Source organism: Pavona decussata, unplaced genomic scaffold (assembly GCF_977016875.1).
Source record: "Pavona decussata unplaced genomic scaffold, jaPavDecu1.1 SCAFFOLD_602, whole genome shotgun sequence".
NCBI lineage: Eukaryota > Metazoa > Cnidaria > Anthozoa > Scleractinia > Agariciidae > Pavona > Pavona decussata.
The window spans coordinates 4,067,013-4,085,016 of NW_028145860.1; the positions used below are offsets into that span (position 1 = coordinate 4,067,013).

Sequence of the window (18,004 nt, forward strand, 5' to 3'; positions counted from 1 at the left end):
GAAACGGTTCCACTTTCCAAACCGTCTGCTCCAAAAACGCCCATCCTCTGAAAGCTAAGGGGCGATATAAGAGGTGAGGGAATGCAAAACAACGAAAGTCTGGGACGAAGAAAGAAAAGAAACGAAAGAAAGAAAGAACGGAAGGAAGAATAAATTTCAATACATTGCGTTGCGTGACACATTCAATTCTCGGAAATGAAATTGTTCCCTGAATACGGGGATTGACCGTGCGCAGCGACAGACAGCCGGACAAACTGAACTTTGGAACCGCAGAAAAGGCGTTTGATCCTCGGTAGTTTGCACACAAGATGGCTGTTCAGCCGAAGCGGGTGTCCCTTTTTAACTGTGATAACACTTACGATCTAAAACCAGTGGAAGAATTTTTGGAGGCGGTAGAAGAGAAATATGGGTTCAAAATTTCTGTTGATCCTCATAAGTTTCGTCTGAGACAAATGGCCGAGATGGTGGACACAACCTTGCCAACACTGAGGATGGACTTTGCTATCTTTGTCGTTCATGCAAACGAATCCCGCCTCTCCATCAACGAAGATAACGCTGGCATTGGATACGCGAAGATCTACAAAGCTTTGCTACAAGTAACGGGTGAGTTGAACTCCGATCGATGACATACAGTATTTTCTAAATTTTCTACCTGTAGAGATTTGAAAAAGTAAATGACCATAGGAAACTCCTGCAGCTTAGTAGCTATCATTCGAATTGTCGCACTATTAACAAGACTTCTTTCGAAGACACAAAAGTTGAGTAGCTTTCATTTTAATGGTCACACATCGGGATTTCATTTTCGATGACTCAAAATTCAGAAGCACCTTGTTCAGTATACTATAAAACAACGCTTTAGGAAAGGACTGCTGAATAGTTACTGAATAACTTTTACGCGAATGTCATATATCGAAGGCTTCATCCAAGACTTTTCTATAGTAACCCACGTTGTTTGTATATTACACAAGCAAGGCGGAAGTGCTATAAACAGTTTTATTTCGCTTACGGTACATTTTCCGGCGACTGAAGACTGTTGTATCATTCATTCAAGGAAGGATCGAGAGGGAAAATATCGCTTATCAGTAAGGCCTCGAATTTGATAAACACTTTCGCTTTTGAGCTCTCTTGGAGTCACGTGACCGACACTTGAGAACGAACATCGAAAAAGCGGAAGTGATTTCTCGGAAAGCTTTTAGTTTTTTGTTTTTTAGTGGATGTAAAATTTCACCACGCTTCGCTGGACTGGACTCTAAAAACAACTACTAGATGACCATGTTGGATGTTAGAAGCTAGCGGACCGATCTAATTGCAAGTAAAATGCCAAGGTCTCTGAGTTGGTATATACTAATATCGGTTCTCTTGAGGACTAGGAAAATTGTAGAGGAGAGTTTTATTGTTTACAATTTGCTTCATAAGCATGAAAAATTGCCTCTTTCTTAAATAAGTGTTTTAGGAAAGGTGAAAAATTCGAATTATGCAGACTGTAAATAGTGCTTCATATCATACTAGTATATTTGTAGTGTGAGTATATTTTAATCAAAATGTTGTTATTCAGTCTAGGGTTGTTTTCTTTTTCCTTTTTTTTTGGTCTAAATTTTTCATTTCAACTGTGCAAGACTGTGTCCTCTCCGTTTATGCTGAAGTATGCTAATAAAGACTAAACATGTAAGCAAAGATCTCCCGTGCATTTGAAACAGGGTAAAGCTCTAATAGAAGGGAGATGTATAGCCCCAGGTTTAAATAAGCAAGATATCTTTACAGGCATTAAGAAAAAATAGAGGACTGCTCGTAGTGTATGGTTCTCCCCTAAACAATTTTTCCTGAAACTCGTATTTTATAAAAAATTGTTTCCAATTGAATGCTTATGACGTTAGATAACATGTATTTGCAACAGAGAACACAAGAAATTGTTTATTTACTGTAAACTTCCACCCTCCTTCATTCAGATGACAAAGTGTTGATAGTGATCGGTGGAGACAGTTATTACAAAGATGAAGATGAAGAAGATCGGTCGGTCATCTCTCGTTGGGCGAGAAGAAAGGTGGCTTCCCAGTTTAACGAAGAGTATCTGGATGGAAGGAAAAGCTTCATCTTTTCTTGGGATACAAAGCACAGACCGATTCACGAGGAAGCACTGCGGCATTTCTTGGATCCCAGCAAAAAGGGGGTCAAGTTTATTTACACTCCTAAACCAAAGCCTTTGCCAAGAGCTCCGGAGCCTGAATTCATCCCACCAGCAAGAAAAGATGCGGGACAAGAGGTTGGACTATTACCCTGTTAAACATTGTTCAATTTCGTACTTTTATCATCATCCTCCACCTCTCTCTTCTCTTCTCCTCTTCTTCTTGTTCGTTGTCTTAAACAGCCCCACTGGAGTGGAAAAGAAATTGACAGTTCCTTGACGACCCCCACCGCCCCCTCCCCCACAACCCCGACCAAAAAGAGAACAGTGCGATATATCTAGATTTACGTTTTTATTTACCATACAGCCATTTCTGGTGGAAGACGAAAGAGAGGAACTTTTAAGCGGATATGAAAAGTCAGACCCTCGCCGAAGATCCTTCAGCGACCGTAAAGAACAAAAATGTCAGGAGTGGAGAGGCGACATAAAAGAGGGCGATTATGGAGGTGAAAGATTTTTACTCTCATTTTAATTTTCTGTTTCCACAACTTCGCTAGGTGACCATCTACCCCTATCTTTTGCCCCTTTTTTGAGAACGTTGAGGGAATCCCCTCCTCTTCAGCTCCTCCGTTCCTGGTAACGTTTGCGCTGTTTTATCCAGGAATACTTACTGAACATGTGCGTAAATTCGTTCCGTGCTTTGTTGTTGTCAATGTGGTCCATGAAATGTATATCATAAACAAGCTTTTTCTTTCAAATTCCAGCTGTAAGTCCGGTTTCTAGTGGTCCGTCACCTATCTACCCTGCAGACACCGTGTTGCTGGAGACGCGCATGCGCTATGGAGAGATCTCTTACCATAGTGAAGACATCTTGAAGTGGAAGGAAAGATGGCAGCCTTCCGAGCGACTTGAGGATGTCCTAAGGAAACATCATGAGAAAAAACCTGAGGTTAAAGTGCGGTTCTATTCTGATGAGTACGGCAGAGTGCAGTGTACGGTTATCGAGTCGTCGCCCGGCTACTTCACCCTCTTGAAGGATTACTTATGCTCCTGTTTTTCCTGGTTATGGAATTGCCTGTGCTTCTTTTTCGCCTGGTTGTGGAATCGCTTGCGCCCCTTCCGACCCAGGTTGCGTGGTACGGTTACCAGGACGACGCCTGGCTACCTTACCCGCTTTAAGAATGGCGTGTGCTTTTGTTTCACCTGGTTGAAGAATGGCGTGTGCTCTTGTTTCACCTGGTTGAAGAATGGCGTGTGCTCTTGTTTCACCTGGTTGAAGAATGGCGTGTGCTCTTGTTTCACCTGGTTGAAGAATGGCGTGTGCTCTTGTTTCACCTGGTTGAAGAATGGCGTGTGCTCTTGTTTCACCTGGTTGAAGAATCGCTTGCGCTCCTTCCGACCCTGGTTGCAAAACTGCTTCATGGCTTGTTGCGTGGGTCTAGCTCACCGTTTTGGGTTATTATGTTGGTATATTTCTGGCCTGTTCAGGCGCTGAACAGAAATAAAGACGGCGGTTTTTTATGGCTTTATTAAAACCAAAACTAAAGTCGTCACATCTTAGCGAAGCCACTAAGATAGGACAGTGATTCAATGAGCTAATCCGAACTTGAGGTAAAAATAAGCGCGAGAAAACATGCAAAGCATAATTAGATTTGGTCGGCTCTTGAATAGCTCGATTAACAAAACCGCACCAAAGAAAACACCTAAAACTTCAACTGATTAAATACGTAGTTTTGAAAGTCACTGCATGGAAAATCGTTCTAAAAGAAAAACTTACTAACATAGACAGTAACTAGAACTAATATCTTTGTCAAACAACTAATTTATATCTAAAAAACCATCTATTAAAAAGGCTGCATTTATTCCCAAATTTCACGTTAACTGGCTTCAAACCTTCTTTCCACTTCAGGGACAAAATTTCCCCCTCATTTTAATCTTAGGATCAAGGAAATGTAACATTGCTTCTTCGTAAATGGGTCTGTGTTTCTTGTCCCAAGAAAAGATGAAGGTTTATCTTTCATCCAGAAATTGCTCGTCAAACTGAGAAGAAACCTTCCGATAAGCCCAGCGTGACAGGATGGCAGTTTGTTTATTGTCATCACCACCGCAACAGAGAAAACATCTTGTTTGATATTCCCGGATAAAAACTCAACTGACTTATTACGTATTTTTGTCATCACCACCGATTAAAATAATCACTTTTTCACCTAAAAAAACATAGTACATTCCTTTTGTAGGTAATTCTCCGACCGACCCCATACCCCATACCAGAGACTGAGGGGGGAGGGGTACTCAACAAAGTTTTATAGGATGAGGTTCGGCCCCGAGCTCCAAACCCTTACCCTTGTATATTCCATTTTTGAAAGAAAGGTAACCTTTCCATATACCTTTCATTGAAAATGGTACCGCTTTCACATACCTACAGTAGAAACTTTCTCTTTTAGGTTAGTCTGTTCAATATTTTTAAAAGGAGAGGAGAAAAGGTACTCACACGGCTGAAATAATGGCATAGCTGCTCCAATATCGTTCAGCAAAGATATTATACAGCCACATGTCATGATCTGTGAGCGGCAAAGTAATCAGTCATTCGCTCGAGCGTCTTGTTTTGTTTTTGAAAAGCGAAAGAAAGAAAAACATTGGCGTGACTCACCTGTGTGGGATGGTGACGTCACACCGAGTAGCATGACTCTTGCCACGAACTTCGACCAGAGCATTGTTTGATATTCCCTGATAAGTGTTTTTGACGCGATAATTTCCATCTCGGCTTGTAATTTTTCCAACAAAAACATTGCCCTTTCCAAAACCGGTTTTCTTGGTGATACGGAGAAAAGTCAGAAAAGGTACCAAGGCATAACCGAGTTCAATTTTAAAAGGTTGTACTTCCGCCTTTGGGCTTCCCCTCTATTTTATAAGAACGATAAATCTTCGTTTGAGAACTTTTAATCTGTACATAAACCAAAAATTGTGGCTTTAAAAATAATCTGGAGGCACTGATCAATGCTCTCCAGCGTTTCTGTTTGGTTTTCATTTCTGTAGCAAGTAAATCACTTGTAGCCAGCGCGAAGGAAAGTTCATAATTGAGGCAGAGGGGAAAGGGTCAAAGACGAGTTTGAGGGGGATCATCATTTTTCAGCGTTAAGGGTTTTTCAGGGAAGAGAATCGAATTACATGTAACTTTAATAGATTATAAAGATCCAATCAGTTCGGTATGATGTGAACATTTTCTCAAAAGACAAAATTGTAGAGGGTTAGATTTTCAAAGATAGCACATTGTATAAGTATTCTTTGCATGAAATATCAGAATGATTCCTTGGCAAACCAGACAGCTAGCTATTTTTTAATGTGTTTTATAGGATAAAACCACTGCATTCTCTAAAGTCAGGCCGTGAATCTTAGCTGTATCCTTTTTTTACAAAAATACGGGATACACATTTTAATATATACTGCGTTGCGTGACTTGGAGCAGGGTGATCGTTTCACACCACTGCGCATTCTCGGAAATTTCCGAGAATTGGCCACTGGAAGACAGACAAACAGAACTTTGCATCAAGAAAAGGCGACGTGAGATGGCCGTTCAACCGAAGCGGTTATGTCTTTTTAATTGTGATAACACTTGTGATTTAAAAAAAGTGGAAGAGTTTTTGCTAGAAGTGGATGAGAAATATAAGTACAAAATTTCTGTTGATTCAATTTATTTTTCTCTGAGACGAATGGCTGAAATGGTGGAAACAACCTTGCCAACAATGAAGATGGATTTTGCTATCTTTGTCGTTCATGCGAACGAATCTCGCCTCTCCATCAACGAAGATAACGCTGGCATTGGATATGCGAGGCTCTACAAAGCCTTGCTACGGGCAACCGGTGAGTTTTAAAATGTACCTCTTCAAAATTTCCCTTGATGAATATCAATTCAAAATTCATATACAGAATTAAACTTAGACTTGAACTTAATCCATATGATATTTCATAGTAAAGAGCACTGCAGTAAAGTACTGTTCAGTAGCTTTCATTTGACTGTCGTGTATCGAAAACCTTTTTGTGCAAAGTCAAGTTGTATTAAAACAGGTAAGCCGGAAGCGCTAGAAAGCCTTTTATTTCGCTTTCTAAGGTTTTCTAACAGGCAAGAACTGGTGTATTCACAGCAACATAAATAAGGAATAAAGAGATGGAATTACTGGTTTAATAAAAGATCGCTGATGAAAGATATCCTTTTCTAAAACAAGCTTTATGAACAGGACGGTACTTTCATTTTCTTGAAGTCACGTGACTAACCATTGTCACGCGAAAAATCGGAAGCGATTCTGGGAATGATTTTTCAATAACATGGTAAAGGAGGAAAAGATTTCGCGCGATTCTTTTTTTCCAAGTGAAAATTTACTGGCTTAGACTGGATAATGAAAATTGGATTTGTTAATCCGCGGTCATTTTACAGTTTCAGTGTTTAGTTTTAGCTCTCAGGAAAAAGCATTTGACAAACATGGAAAACCTACGAAGTTGTTGCGACTAATTTCTGGTATTGTGCCAGTGACCGTAAATTTCTCGGGATAAAACTTTGTCAGTGACTTGTGACCAGCTCTAAAACACTCTTTTAAAGAGGCTAAAATGATTTAGGTACTAAAAATTTCCACCTTCCTTCATTCAGATGACAAAGTGTTGATAGTGATCGGTGGAGACAGTTATTACAAAGATGAAGATGAAGATCGGTCGGTCATCTCTCGTTGGGCGAGAAGAAAGGTGGCTTCCCAGTTCAACGAAGAGTATCTGGATGGAAGGAAAAGCTTCATCTTTTCTTGGGATACAAAGCACAGAGCGATTCACGAGGAAGCACTGCGGCATTACTTGGATCCCAGTAAAAAGGGGGTCAAGTTTGTTTACACTCCTAAACCAAAGCCTTTGCCAAGAGCCCCAGAGCCTGAATTCACCTCGTCAGCAAACCAAGATACGCGAGAAGAGGTTGGACTATTATTTTGTTAGATTTATCTGCGTGAGTAATCTGGTTGTTTTGCGCAAAGTTTATACACCGAAATAAAGTTTCTTTAACAAAAGGTGTTGAAAATGAAATTGAGAAATTTTTACCAATTATTTAATTTGTCGGTGAAATACCTTGAAAGAACAAATAACAGGTCCTCAAGAAACGAAGCGATGTATTCTAACTAACAATAACGTTTTTATTGATCACTTAGCCGTTTTTGGTGGAAGAAGACGGAGAGAAACTAATAAAGAATGAAGAAGAAACAAGATCCGTCAGCAGTGATCGAGAAGGGCAAACAAATGTGTTGAGAGGCGACAATGAGGAGGCGAATTATGGAGGTGAAAGAATTTCGTTCTCATTTAAAAAGTAGTAATTGTGGATGCTTAGCTTTAATGCAAAAAAAAAAAACTGATGTGAACAATTTTACGTTCGGTTTTGTCACTTGCTGTTAGATTCCATCGCTGATAGTAACGACTGTTTGTACAACGTTCCTCCTTCACTAGCTAGTATTTACTGAGAACTTTAATTAACCCTATTTATTTATTGACACGTAAAGTGACATCTGGCAAGTGCATTTCTACTACAAGGGATTCGGCAACGAAACGTATTTAGAACAGTTTATTGGTGCGTGTTGTTGTCCCGCCTGCATTCAAAAGTTTCGTAACCCTATTTAGTTGGTGGGGCAGAGTGTTTGCACTGACTCGGAACATTCATAACGTTTTCAATTCTCGAACAAATACTACCACACATCTCTAATTTTCGTAAAATTTATCTTGCAACAATTTGGTGTAATGTTTGCTCACAAGACTTGATGTTTCCATAGAAAATGAAATGATTTTGACAGCCAGGCTTTTACCTTTTAAGAAAACATTTTAGTTTACCCTCGTTTTTTTTCCGTTGTTTCTTTATTATCATTATCATTATCATTATCATTATCATTATCATTATCATTATCATTGTCATTATCATTATCATTATCAGTATTAATATCATTATTAATATCATTATTATTATCATTATTATTATTATTACAGGTATTATTATTATTATTTTAATGTTATTTTGGTGGTTTTGATAACTTTTGAGTCTATTTGGGCTGTTATGTAGGCCTTTTTATTTAAAAGAATCGATAAATCCAATATTAAAGAAAACTCTACCAATCCGACGATTTATTGCTCTGTAAGCTTCCACTCGGGAGGAAATGTTTTTTTGCTTCTCCTGTGACGCGTCGTTTCCGCTCGTGGACCGTTTAGTTGTGTATAACATGTCTTGTTCATTCAAATTCCAGCCATAGACTCGGGTGCTAGTGGTACACCAGTCGATAACACTGCAGGAAAGACTCGAAAGGACCGATGGCAGCCCCCGGGGACACAAGTGCTCTATCCGGGGGAGGATTATGGGTCGACACCTTACGCTCAAGTGCGTGGCGATTCGCCTTGGAACGGTCGCTCCAGCGGTACCGAACCTGACTGCTGTACCCGCCTGAAAAATTGCATGTGTTCCTGCTGCATATGTTTGAAGAATTGTATTGTGGCTTGTTTTCTGGGGCTGGTTCGCTGTTTTAGGTCATTATGGGTATGATTTGTTGGTCTGTTAGGCGTTAAAAATAATTTAATTATAGCGTCTTTTTTATAACTGTCATATACCAAAGTAGCCTCCCACGCAGTCGTTTTTAGGGGACTCGTATTAAATCTGACCAATGCTAATTATTAACACACGTAATCACAACTAATTGCCAAGCTAGGGGAAGTGAGCAATTGGTATCAAGAACGGAGAACACGATTAGATTTAGTTTAGCTGCTGATATAGCTGAGTTTGACGGAACGCAAATTACAACGCATCTCACCCATTTGACAGTCTTGAAGGAATCGCTATATAAGAAAACATGAGAGAGACTAATATAGAAACGTCATTTCGTTTTTAGGAGTACTTATTTTAGAGCATGCATGTGTGCCACATTGTTTAAAAAGAAAATATGTGCCCTGATGTCAAATGGAAGTAGCTGTACGAGTGTAGCAGATTCAACAAAATATTTTATGAAACCCGTGAGAAGTTACAACAGCCCGGAGGTAATTAATAGTAATTTTTGTGCACTAGAAGGGTAATTTTTAACAAAACTGAACCATTATGTTAAAGTTTTCCTTGGTTTAAAGTAATTTAAAGTAACAGTCCAAATAGGTGATAGTGCCACTTTAACAAAATAATAAGGTTAGCGAAGATGTGACAATATGTAAACAATATCGTAACCGTGTAATAATAGACATATGAAACGTTACCGTGTAATAATAGACATGTGAAATAAATAATATTGGTAAACTGCACATGAAATAATCAGAGGAAGCTAATCTTCCTGGCTGTCCCAACAACTGAAGCCTTGGAATAGAGGGGAGAGTTCAAACTGGCGTTAAAAAATTATGTTGTTAGCGGGAGAAGGTAATGACAATTGTATGAAATTCAGGGGAAAGAACTAACGAAAATTGTGAAGTTGTCTCCACGGCAGGCTATTGGGTGTGAGCATTTTTTGGAAGGTTAAAAATATGATTCGTGCCGAAGACACCATACTGATAGCTGGTAATACGCGTGCGACGTCGCGCGCCACTGCGAGGCTCGTCTACGTAAGCAAAAGAAAGGATACTTTTATCAAATTTCGCGATCGATTTCGACCTTCTTCATGTGCCGAAGAGAGTTATAGCAGTTTCTTCTTAAATTCTCCATTTAAACACCCCAAGAGCTTGGGTTTTTATATCCCAATTGAGTTGAACTTGGTAAACGAGGGCATCGAATGGGAAAAGCTGAGACTCTTTTGTCGATTGTGCTAATTGTCGGACCGACTACAGCCGTTAATGTTTTTTCAGCCGTATTGTGCTATTGCGGGTTTTCTTTTTTGTTTTAGAGTCAGGCTACAAATTTGCTTTTGTACACCGGCGCAATCTACTGGGCTGTGTTTAATATCTGCAAGAAGTGGATTCTTTACTTGTCAAATGTTGCTATCTGATAGAACTGTGAAGCCTGTTTGATTTAATCAGCAACAAAAGAGGTTGATTCTCAAAGTTAACTACAACAGAACACCAAAGTAGTCGGCACTCTGATACAGCAGCTACTGTTCTAGTCTTTCGCATTGCAAATTATAACGCAATAATTTATCATTATTCATTTTATTATTACATGGAAATGTGAGAAGTTACATACCATTTAATAGTAGGTTTTAGTGCGCAGACTCGTTGTTTTGTGTTTGTTGATATTTGACTATAGCCGGTTCTTGTTTACACGCGTGTGATTTTCGTTTGCACTTTAAAATATTTTAGACGTGAATATAGATACAAAATGACAAGCCTTTGCTTTGAGCCCAACCAGACACGTACATAAAAGGTGTTTAAAAAAGGTTGTACTTTCACCTCCCCCCTTTATTTTATAAGAACTGTAAATCTTCGTTTGAAAACTTTTAATCTGGATATGAAAGAAAATTGTTGTTTAAAAAAATAATCTGGAGCATCTTCTTAGAAGAAAATGTCGTCAAATAACTCACCTTTTTTTGCAGGAAGTCTCTGTATATTTCTCGTAGTCAATCAGCCAGCGCCGGGGGGCGTTGATGGAGAGACGAAATCCATGTTCGTTTTTTCCAGAAAAGGCAAAATTCATCTGTGTTTCTGAATTTATGCGAAGCGAGGGAGGGTTCATAATTATGCAGAGGACGATTTTGAGTTTTTTCAGGTTTTGTTTTTAGGAAAGAGAATCTAATTACATGTAACTTTAATAGATTATAACCCAGTACCTGCTGATAATTTCAGTACGTAGAGAATGAGAGATACTCTCTGATGGTATAGTTCGTACAGAAATATAACTTGTTTCAAACTTAGTTTCTGTCATTGTTGTCAAAATATTCTGACACAATAAACATATTTGGAGAGTATCCTTAATTCTCTAAATAGATTTTAAGGTTACAAACAGTTCGGTATGATGTGAACATTTTTTCTCAAGATATCACATTGTATAAGTATCCTTCGCCTGAAATATTAGAATGATTCCTTAGCAAACTAGACAGCGAGCCATTTTTTAATGTGTTTTATAGGATAGAACCACTGCATTTTCTAAGGTCATGCCGTGAATATAAGCCGTATCCTTATTTTTTAAATAAGGAATACAAATTTTAATTTATACTGCGTTACGTGACTTGGAGCAGGGTGACAGTCTCACACCACTGCGCTTTCTCGGAAATTTCCTAGAATTGGCCAGTGGAAGACAGACAAACAACTTTGCATCAACCGAGGGAAGGCGACGTGAGATGGCGGTTCAACCAAAGCGGTTTTCTCTTTTTAACTGTGATAACACTTATGATTTAAAAAAAGTGGACGAGTTTTTGTTAGAAGTGGATGAAAAATATCAGTACAAAATTTCTGTTGATTCACTTTATTTTGGTCTGGGACGAATGGCCGAAATGGTGGAAACAACCTTGCCAACATTGGAGATGGATTTTGCTATCTTTGTCGTTCATGCGAATGAATCTCGCCTCTCCATCAACGAAGATAACGCTGGCATTGGATATGCGAGGCTCTACAAAGCCTTGCTACAGGCAACCGGTGAGTTTATAATGTACATCTCTTGAAAATTTTCCTTGAGGAATATAAATTCGAATATCGTATACAGAATCAAACTTAGGCTTAAACTTTAACCATGTGAAATTTCATAGTAAAGAGCACTGCAGTAAAGTACTGTTCAGTAGCTTTCATTTGATTGTCGTGCATCGACAACCTTTCTGTGCTGAGTCACGTTGCATGCACTTGTAGTTAAAACAGGTAAGCCGGAAGTGCTAGAAAGCATTTCATTTCGCTTTGTAGGATTTTCTAACACGCATGAACTGGTGTATTCACAGCAACATGAATAATAAATGAAGAGATGGAATCATTGGTTTAATAAAAGATCGCTGATGAAAGATATCCTTTTCCAAAACAAGCTTCATGAACAAGACGGTACTTTCATTTTCTTGGAGTCACGTGACTAACCATTGTCACGCGATTCTGGGAAAGATTTTTTAATAACACTGTAAAAGGAGGAAAAGATTTCGTAAGATTCTTTTTTACTAAGTGAAAATTTACTGGTTTAGACTGGATAATGAAAATTGGATTTGTTAATGCGCGGTCATTTTACAATTAGTTGTGTTTTAGCTCTCGGGAATAAGTATTTGACAAACATGGACAACCTACGAAGTTGCTGCGACTAATTTCTGGTATTGTGCTAGTAGACCGTACATTTCTCGGGATAAAACTTTGTCAGTGACTTCTGACCAACTCTAAAACACTCTTTGAAAGAGGCTAAAAACTTCCACCTTTCTTCATTCAGACGGCAAAGTGTTGATAGTGATTGGTGGAGACAGTTACTACAAAGATGAAGATGAAGAAGATCGGTTTGTCATCTCTCGTTGGTCGAGAGGAAAGGTGGCTTCCCAGTTTGACGAAGAGTATTTGGATGGAAGGAAAAGCTTCATCTTTTCTTGGGATACAAAGCACAGACCGATTCACGAGGAAGCACTGCGGCATTTCTTGGATCCAAGCAAAAAGGGGGTCAAGTTTGTTTACACTCCTAAACCAAAGCCTTTGCTAAGACCTGTGGAGCCTGAATTCATCCCGCCACGAAGCAAAGATACGCGACAAGAGGTTGGACTATTACCCTGTTATGTTTTATCTGCCTGCGTAATCTGGTTGTTTTGCGCAAAGTTTATTCGCCGAAAGAAACTTTTTTTAACAAAAGCTGTTGAAAATGAAATTGATTTAATTTGTCGGTGAAATGCCGTGCATAAAAACAGGTGACAGGCCCTCAAGAAACGGCGCAATATATCCTAATTTACGTTAACGTTTTTATTGACCACTTAGCCGGTTTTGATAGAAGATGACGGAGACAAACTGATAAAGAATGAAGAAGAAGAAGAAGAAGAAGAAGAAGAAGAAGAAGAAGAAGAAGAAGAAGAAGAAGAAGAAGAAGAAGAAGAAGAAGAAGAAGAAGAAGAAGAAGAAGAAGAAGAAGAAGCAAGCACCAGCCGAAGATCCGTCAGCAGTGATCGGGGAGGGCAAACAAATGGGTTGAGAGATGACAAGGAAGAGGCGAATCATGGAGGTGAAAGAATTTCGTTCTCATTTGAAAAGTAATAATTGTGGATGCTTAGCTTTAATGCAAGAAAAAAGCTGATGCGAACAATTTTCATTCGGTTTTGTCAGTTTTTGAGTTAACGTTATATTCTATCGCCGCTATTATTGTCTCTACTATCACAGTCTTTGCTGGTGTTCATTTTGTGCATCAGCCGGGCGCAAAACCATGCACTTGGGGCATCAGTCACTCTAGTCAATCATTCTATTCAGATACTAAGCACCTTTCTGAGGATTCGCACAGATCCCAGCATGCAGATTTTTTGAATCTCTGTCACAGAAGCTCTCTCTGATACTTTCTTGATGTTTTCTACCAACCCGTTCTTTACTGTACCAAGCGCACCAACAACTACAGGCATCACTATGGTTTTCATACGCCACCTTCTCTGTATTTCTAGTTCTAGGTCTTTGTATTTGCTTTTCTTTTCGATTTCCTTCAGTGCGAATTTTCTATCTGATGGGACAGACATATCAATCAGTTTGCAGGTGGAATTTACTATTATTATTATTATTATTATTATTATTATTATTATTATTATCATCATTATTATTAATTAGATTTTACGGACAGATCAGTAAAATATTGTTAATGGAACATGACTCGCATGCGTTACTCGTTCTCAGTGAGCCATTCATGGCAGGTTGTTTTCAATGGAGCTACTGTGTAATCATGCTTCCAAGGTCAGCAAAATCAATAGTTTCGTTGTAGGTTAGCTCACAATATTATGGCTTTGTTGTCCTTAGCTTATTGTAACATTTATTTGCATTGGCCAAAAGTATTAAGGCCTCATTCATATCTTGTTAAGTACACGTGTAAAGCCAAACTGCTGTATAGTACAGCTTAAACTACTGGCTAAGTAAGCAGACACTGTCTAGCTATAAAAGCCCAAGTAAACTGTTCAAGGTTCAATTTGCAGTTCTGTTGTGCAGTGTACTCAGTATTTGCTGTCAATTTGTCAAACGTTTTTTACCATGGTTCGTCCTCGCGTTGCTTCGACCACCAATCGCTCATCCGCCCAACGCGAAGATCTTTCAGTCCTTTCAAGCGAGGTCCTGCAGCTTCGCCTTCAAGCCTGAACCTCCCAATAACTGGCTCTAAAGGGCAGCTCCTCGCCCGTCTCAAGACAGCCCTGTCGGGGACCACCGGTTCTGTCCGTACTCGAAACCTAACAGCGCGGGAAAAGACAGGAAAATCTCGCCAGCGAATAGCGCCTTGCTCACTGCTTGCTGCAAGTCGCCGGAGCGCCGGGCAAATTCCCGACCGTCTAGAACCGAGCGTAGAGACGCACGAACTCGTCCCAGAACAAGGGGACAGCGCCCTATCAGACAACGGCTCGTCCTGTTCGATTGAAGATATGTTCGGGCAGGACGACCCAGAAGAACCTGTTACTCCTGCACAACAGTCTTTCAGTACCGCCATCGAAGCGATCGTCACTGAGTCCGTGAGCAACGCTTTGGTGGCCTTCCGCGCGTCTGAAAATGGCCACGTTTCGCCTCCACTCGACCAACGTTCCCGTGCTCCTGGCATGGCCTCGCCTTTGGGTCTGACAAGGCCAGTGGACCGCCATTTGGAGGACAAAATACTCCGCGGTGAGTACGTTGATCTTGCGTTGTTGTTGCCGGACAATTTATATCAGTCCCAGAACCCCGAGCTTCAGTTACGGTTAGACGACTCGGCCCTAGGCTCCCTGGGCTCCCCGGTAACTATGGTTCGGAAGCGGAAACCCGTCATAGACACTTTTCAGAAATGGCTTGATGCCTTCACGACCTACATGCTAGTGATTTTGACAGCCTACCCGCGAAGAGCCCTTGAACTCATAAAGTACCAGCAAATTATTAGTCGGGCCGTCACTAAATTTAAAGGTATGGCGTGGCTCTCGTACGACCAACAATTCCGTCGCCGCGCGGCCTATGATTTGACCATTAGCTGGGACAAGGTAGGCCTAGAACTATGGACCGTGACTTTTTCGGGCCTTGCCAAACCCCATTGCAGTGTTTGCTCGAGTCCATACCACATTCAAGGTGACTGTCCTTCCGCTGACCCCAACAGAAAACCTCGCCGAACCCAGACTGTCTGCTTTGATTTTAACAAGTCCTCCGGCAACTGCAACTACCCGCACGTGTGCCGCCGCTGCTATTCCAGTAGCCACGCTGCCCCAGCCTGCCAACAGCAGTCGTCCATCAGCCCCGGTGCATCCAGTGAGCGCAGCAAAAAGTAAAGTGGAGCGGTTACGGCGCCATGTGACGCCACAACTATCCTCACCCACCCGCTTTGAGTTAGAATTAGCTAATCACCCTGATAAAATTTTGTTTCTAATCTGCTTAGCATGCTTAGGGAGGGCGCACACATTGGTTATTCTGGCCCCCGTGCACACTGGGTATCCCCTAATCTAATCTCTGCTGCCCAGCACCCTGATGTAGTTACCTCGAATTTGCGTAAAGAGGTTAACCTTGGCAGGGTTGCGGGCCCCTACCCCTCACCGCCCCTGCCTGACTTTCAACGCTATCCTGTGGGTGTGGTCCCCAAAAAGCACTCAAATGAATGGCGCACAATCTACCACCTCTCCTATCCCCAAGGGACTACCATCACTGACTATATTCCGAAGGACCCCTTTTCCCTGCGTTATGTCCGGGTCGACGACGCCATCAGTATCCTTCATCAGTCCCTGGGAAGGGGTTACTTCATGGCCAAGACCGACCTCAAATCGGCTTTTCGCTTGATACCAATTCATCCAAACGACTGGAGCTTGCTGGGTATCTTCTGGCAATCCCAGTACTACGTCGATATGTTCCTTCCCTTTGGTCTCCGCAGTGCGCCATTCCTCTTTAATCAATTTTCCGACGGGCTTGAATGGATACTTAAAAACAACTACGGTCTCCAGCATGTTATTCTTATCCTAGATGACTTCTTTATTGCGGAACAGTCAAAACTGTCATGCCTTTCTAGCTTTAGCACCTTACTACGGGTTTTCATGTCACTTAAGGTCCCAGTGGTGGCGTCTAAAACCATAGGACCCTCTCAGGTAATTGAATTCATGGGAATTGTCTTACACAGCGTACGCATGGAGGCCCGCCTGCACCAGGACAAACTCACCCGGATAAACGAGCTCCTATCCTCCTTCCAAAAACGCCGTTCCGTGCGCCTAGTGGAGCTTCAATCACTCATTGGTACCCTCCAATAAGGTGGTGGTTCCGGGCAGGACTTTCCTTCAGCGCGCTATCAATCTGACTAGGGGGGTCCCCAGTCGTTTTCATCACATCAGGCTTAATAGGGAGTTTTTCAAGGACCTCGATATGTGGAAGGTTTTCCTAACGAAATGGAACGGGCGTTTCTTTTTTCTGGAGTCTTCCACTACCCCATCCCCGGCCCTGGAGCTCTACACCGACGCAGCCAGCACAATAGGTTTCGGCGGTTTTTTCCAGGGAAAGTGGTTTCAGGGCCGCTGGCCACCCCACCTGCGTTTAAACAAGGGGCAGGGCATTAGTATCGAGTGGCAAGAGTTTTTCCCTATTGTCGTCGCCTGTGCTATATGGCACCCCTTTTTCGTGGGCAAACGCCTTCCGTTTTGGTGCGACAATGAATCGGTGGTTCTATTATCAATTCTGGGCATTCCAAGGCCCCCCGTATCATGGATTTGGTCAGGTTCTTAGTTCTCATTTCCATGAAACACAATTTTTTGGTACGTGCTCGCCATGTCCCAGGGGGTCTCAAATGAGATTGCTGACACGCTCTCCCGCTTTCAGGTGCAGCGTTTCCAGGCCCTCGCCTCCACCCCCGACAGGAGTCCTTGTACCATCCCGCCTTCATTAATGACCCTTTGAGGGACGAGTTCCTGACCTACGCCAGCTGGGGCCTTGCCGAGAGCACAAATAGAACCTACAGCTGCGGGGAAAAGCGTTTTTCAAATTTTTGTCTAATGAACCGTCTTATAAGTCCAACCGGGCACGTGCTTCCTGCCTCTGAAGGGACTCTTGTTTATTTCGCTTCCTATCTAGCTAGGACAGTCCGTCATAGCACCATAAAACTTTATTTAGCTGCGGCTCGCAATCTCCACATTACCGCCGGGTATAATGACCCTCTTGAGAGTAAGCTTCTTTTGCGGAAGGTTTTACGGGGTATTCTCCGTTTCCAGGGTGAGAAGAAAATCCGTCGCCAGCCGGTGACCCCCCCGCATGCTTTCATCAATTCGCCCCGTCTTGCAGGCGTGGTTAAGTCCCCGGGATTTTTCTATGGTTTGGGCCGCTTTTACTTTAGCGTTTTTTGCCTTTCTTCGCTGTAGCGAGTTTACCTACTTAGGTGTGCGTAAGTTTAGGCCTCATTTTGACCTTTCAACGGATTGTATAACCTTTCAGCCCAATCTGGCATGTCCGCAGTATATGACAGTTCAACTAAAATCGTCCAAAACCGACGTCTTCAGGCACGGGCAGTCCCTCACCGTAGCTCGCAGCTCTTCTACAATCTGTGCAGTCATGGCTATAAGGGCTTACTTTCTCTTAGCACGGCCACAATCGGGGCCACTTTTCTACTTCCAATCGGGACGCTATCTCACCCGGGGCGTTGTTTCCCACCTGCTGCAAGACAGCGCAAGGTTTGCGGGTCTTCCCTACCAATGCCTCAAGGGTCATAGCTTTCGTATCGGGGTGGCATCGGTTGCCGCCGCTGCTGGCTTGCCAGACTGGCTTATAAAAGTGCTTGGACGCTGGTCTTCCGACTGTTACCAGCTTTACATCAGAACTCCGCAGTCCCGGTCTTGCACTCAGTTGCTCCCAAGA

The 18,004-nt window shown here is 41.7% G+C and overlaps 3 protein-coding genes and 1 pseudogene across 5 annotated transcripts in view; all 4 read left to right on the forward strand.

Moving 5' to 3' along the window:
* Positions 1-18,004, forward strand: part of LOC146449490 (uncharacterized) — a 25,791-nt gene continuing 7,787 nt past the window's right edge. Inside the window, exons 1-4 of one of the 3 annotated variants that reach the window (XM_085101334.1) lie at positions 1-603; positions 1,947-2,260; positions 12,962-13,003; positions 13,082-13,202. In XM_085101334.1, the coding sequence (XP_084957460.1) occupies positions 309-603; positions 1,947-2,260; positions 12,962-13,003; positions 13,082-13,202 (772 nt within the window). In that variant the 5' untranslated portion in view covers positions 1-308. Of the gene's footprint in view, positions 604-1,946; positions 2,261-2,489; positions 2,629-2,886; positions 4,096-12,961; positions 13,004-13,081; positions 13,203-18,004 lie in introns of those variants that run through there. The other 2 variants (XM_085101333.1, XM_085101332.1) reach the window with 2 other exon arrangements.
* On the forward strand, positions 5,631-9,425 carry LOC146449491 (uncharacterized). The gene is made up of 4 exons (XM_085101361.1): positions 5,631-5,983; positions 6,765-7,075; positions 7,306-7,432; positions 8,383-9,425. Exons 1-4 carry the CDS (start codon positions 5,689-5,691, stop codon positions 8,673-8,675), a joined length of 1,026 nt encoding a protein of 341 aa, XP_084957487.1. The 5' UTR covers positions 5,631-5,688; the 3' UTR covers positions 8,676-9,425.
* The window catches only part of LOC146449492 (uncharacterized), a 20,115-nt gene continuing 13,074 nt past the window's right edge, over positions 10,964-18,004 (forward strand). Inside the window, exon 1 of the mRNA XM_085101350.1 lies at positions 10,964-11,671. Within this exon, the coding sequence (XP_084957476.1) occupies positions 11,377-11,671 (295 nt within the window). The 5' untranslated portion in view covers positions 10,964-11,376. The remainder of the gene's footprint in view (positions 11,672-18,004) is intronic.
* On the forward strand, positions 13,563-17,088 carry LOC146449493 (uncharacterized; annotated as a pseudogene).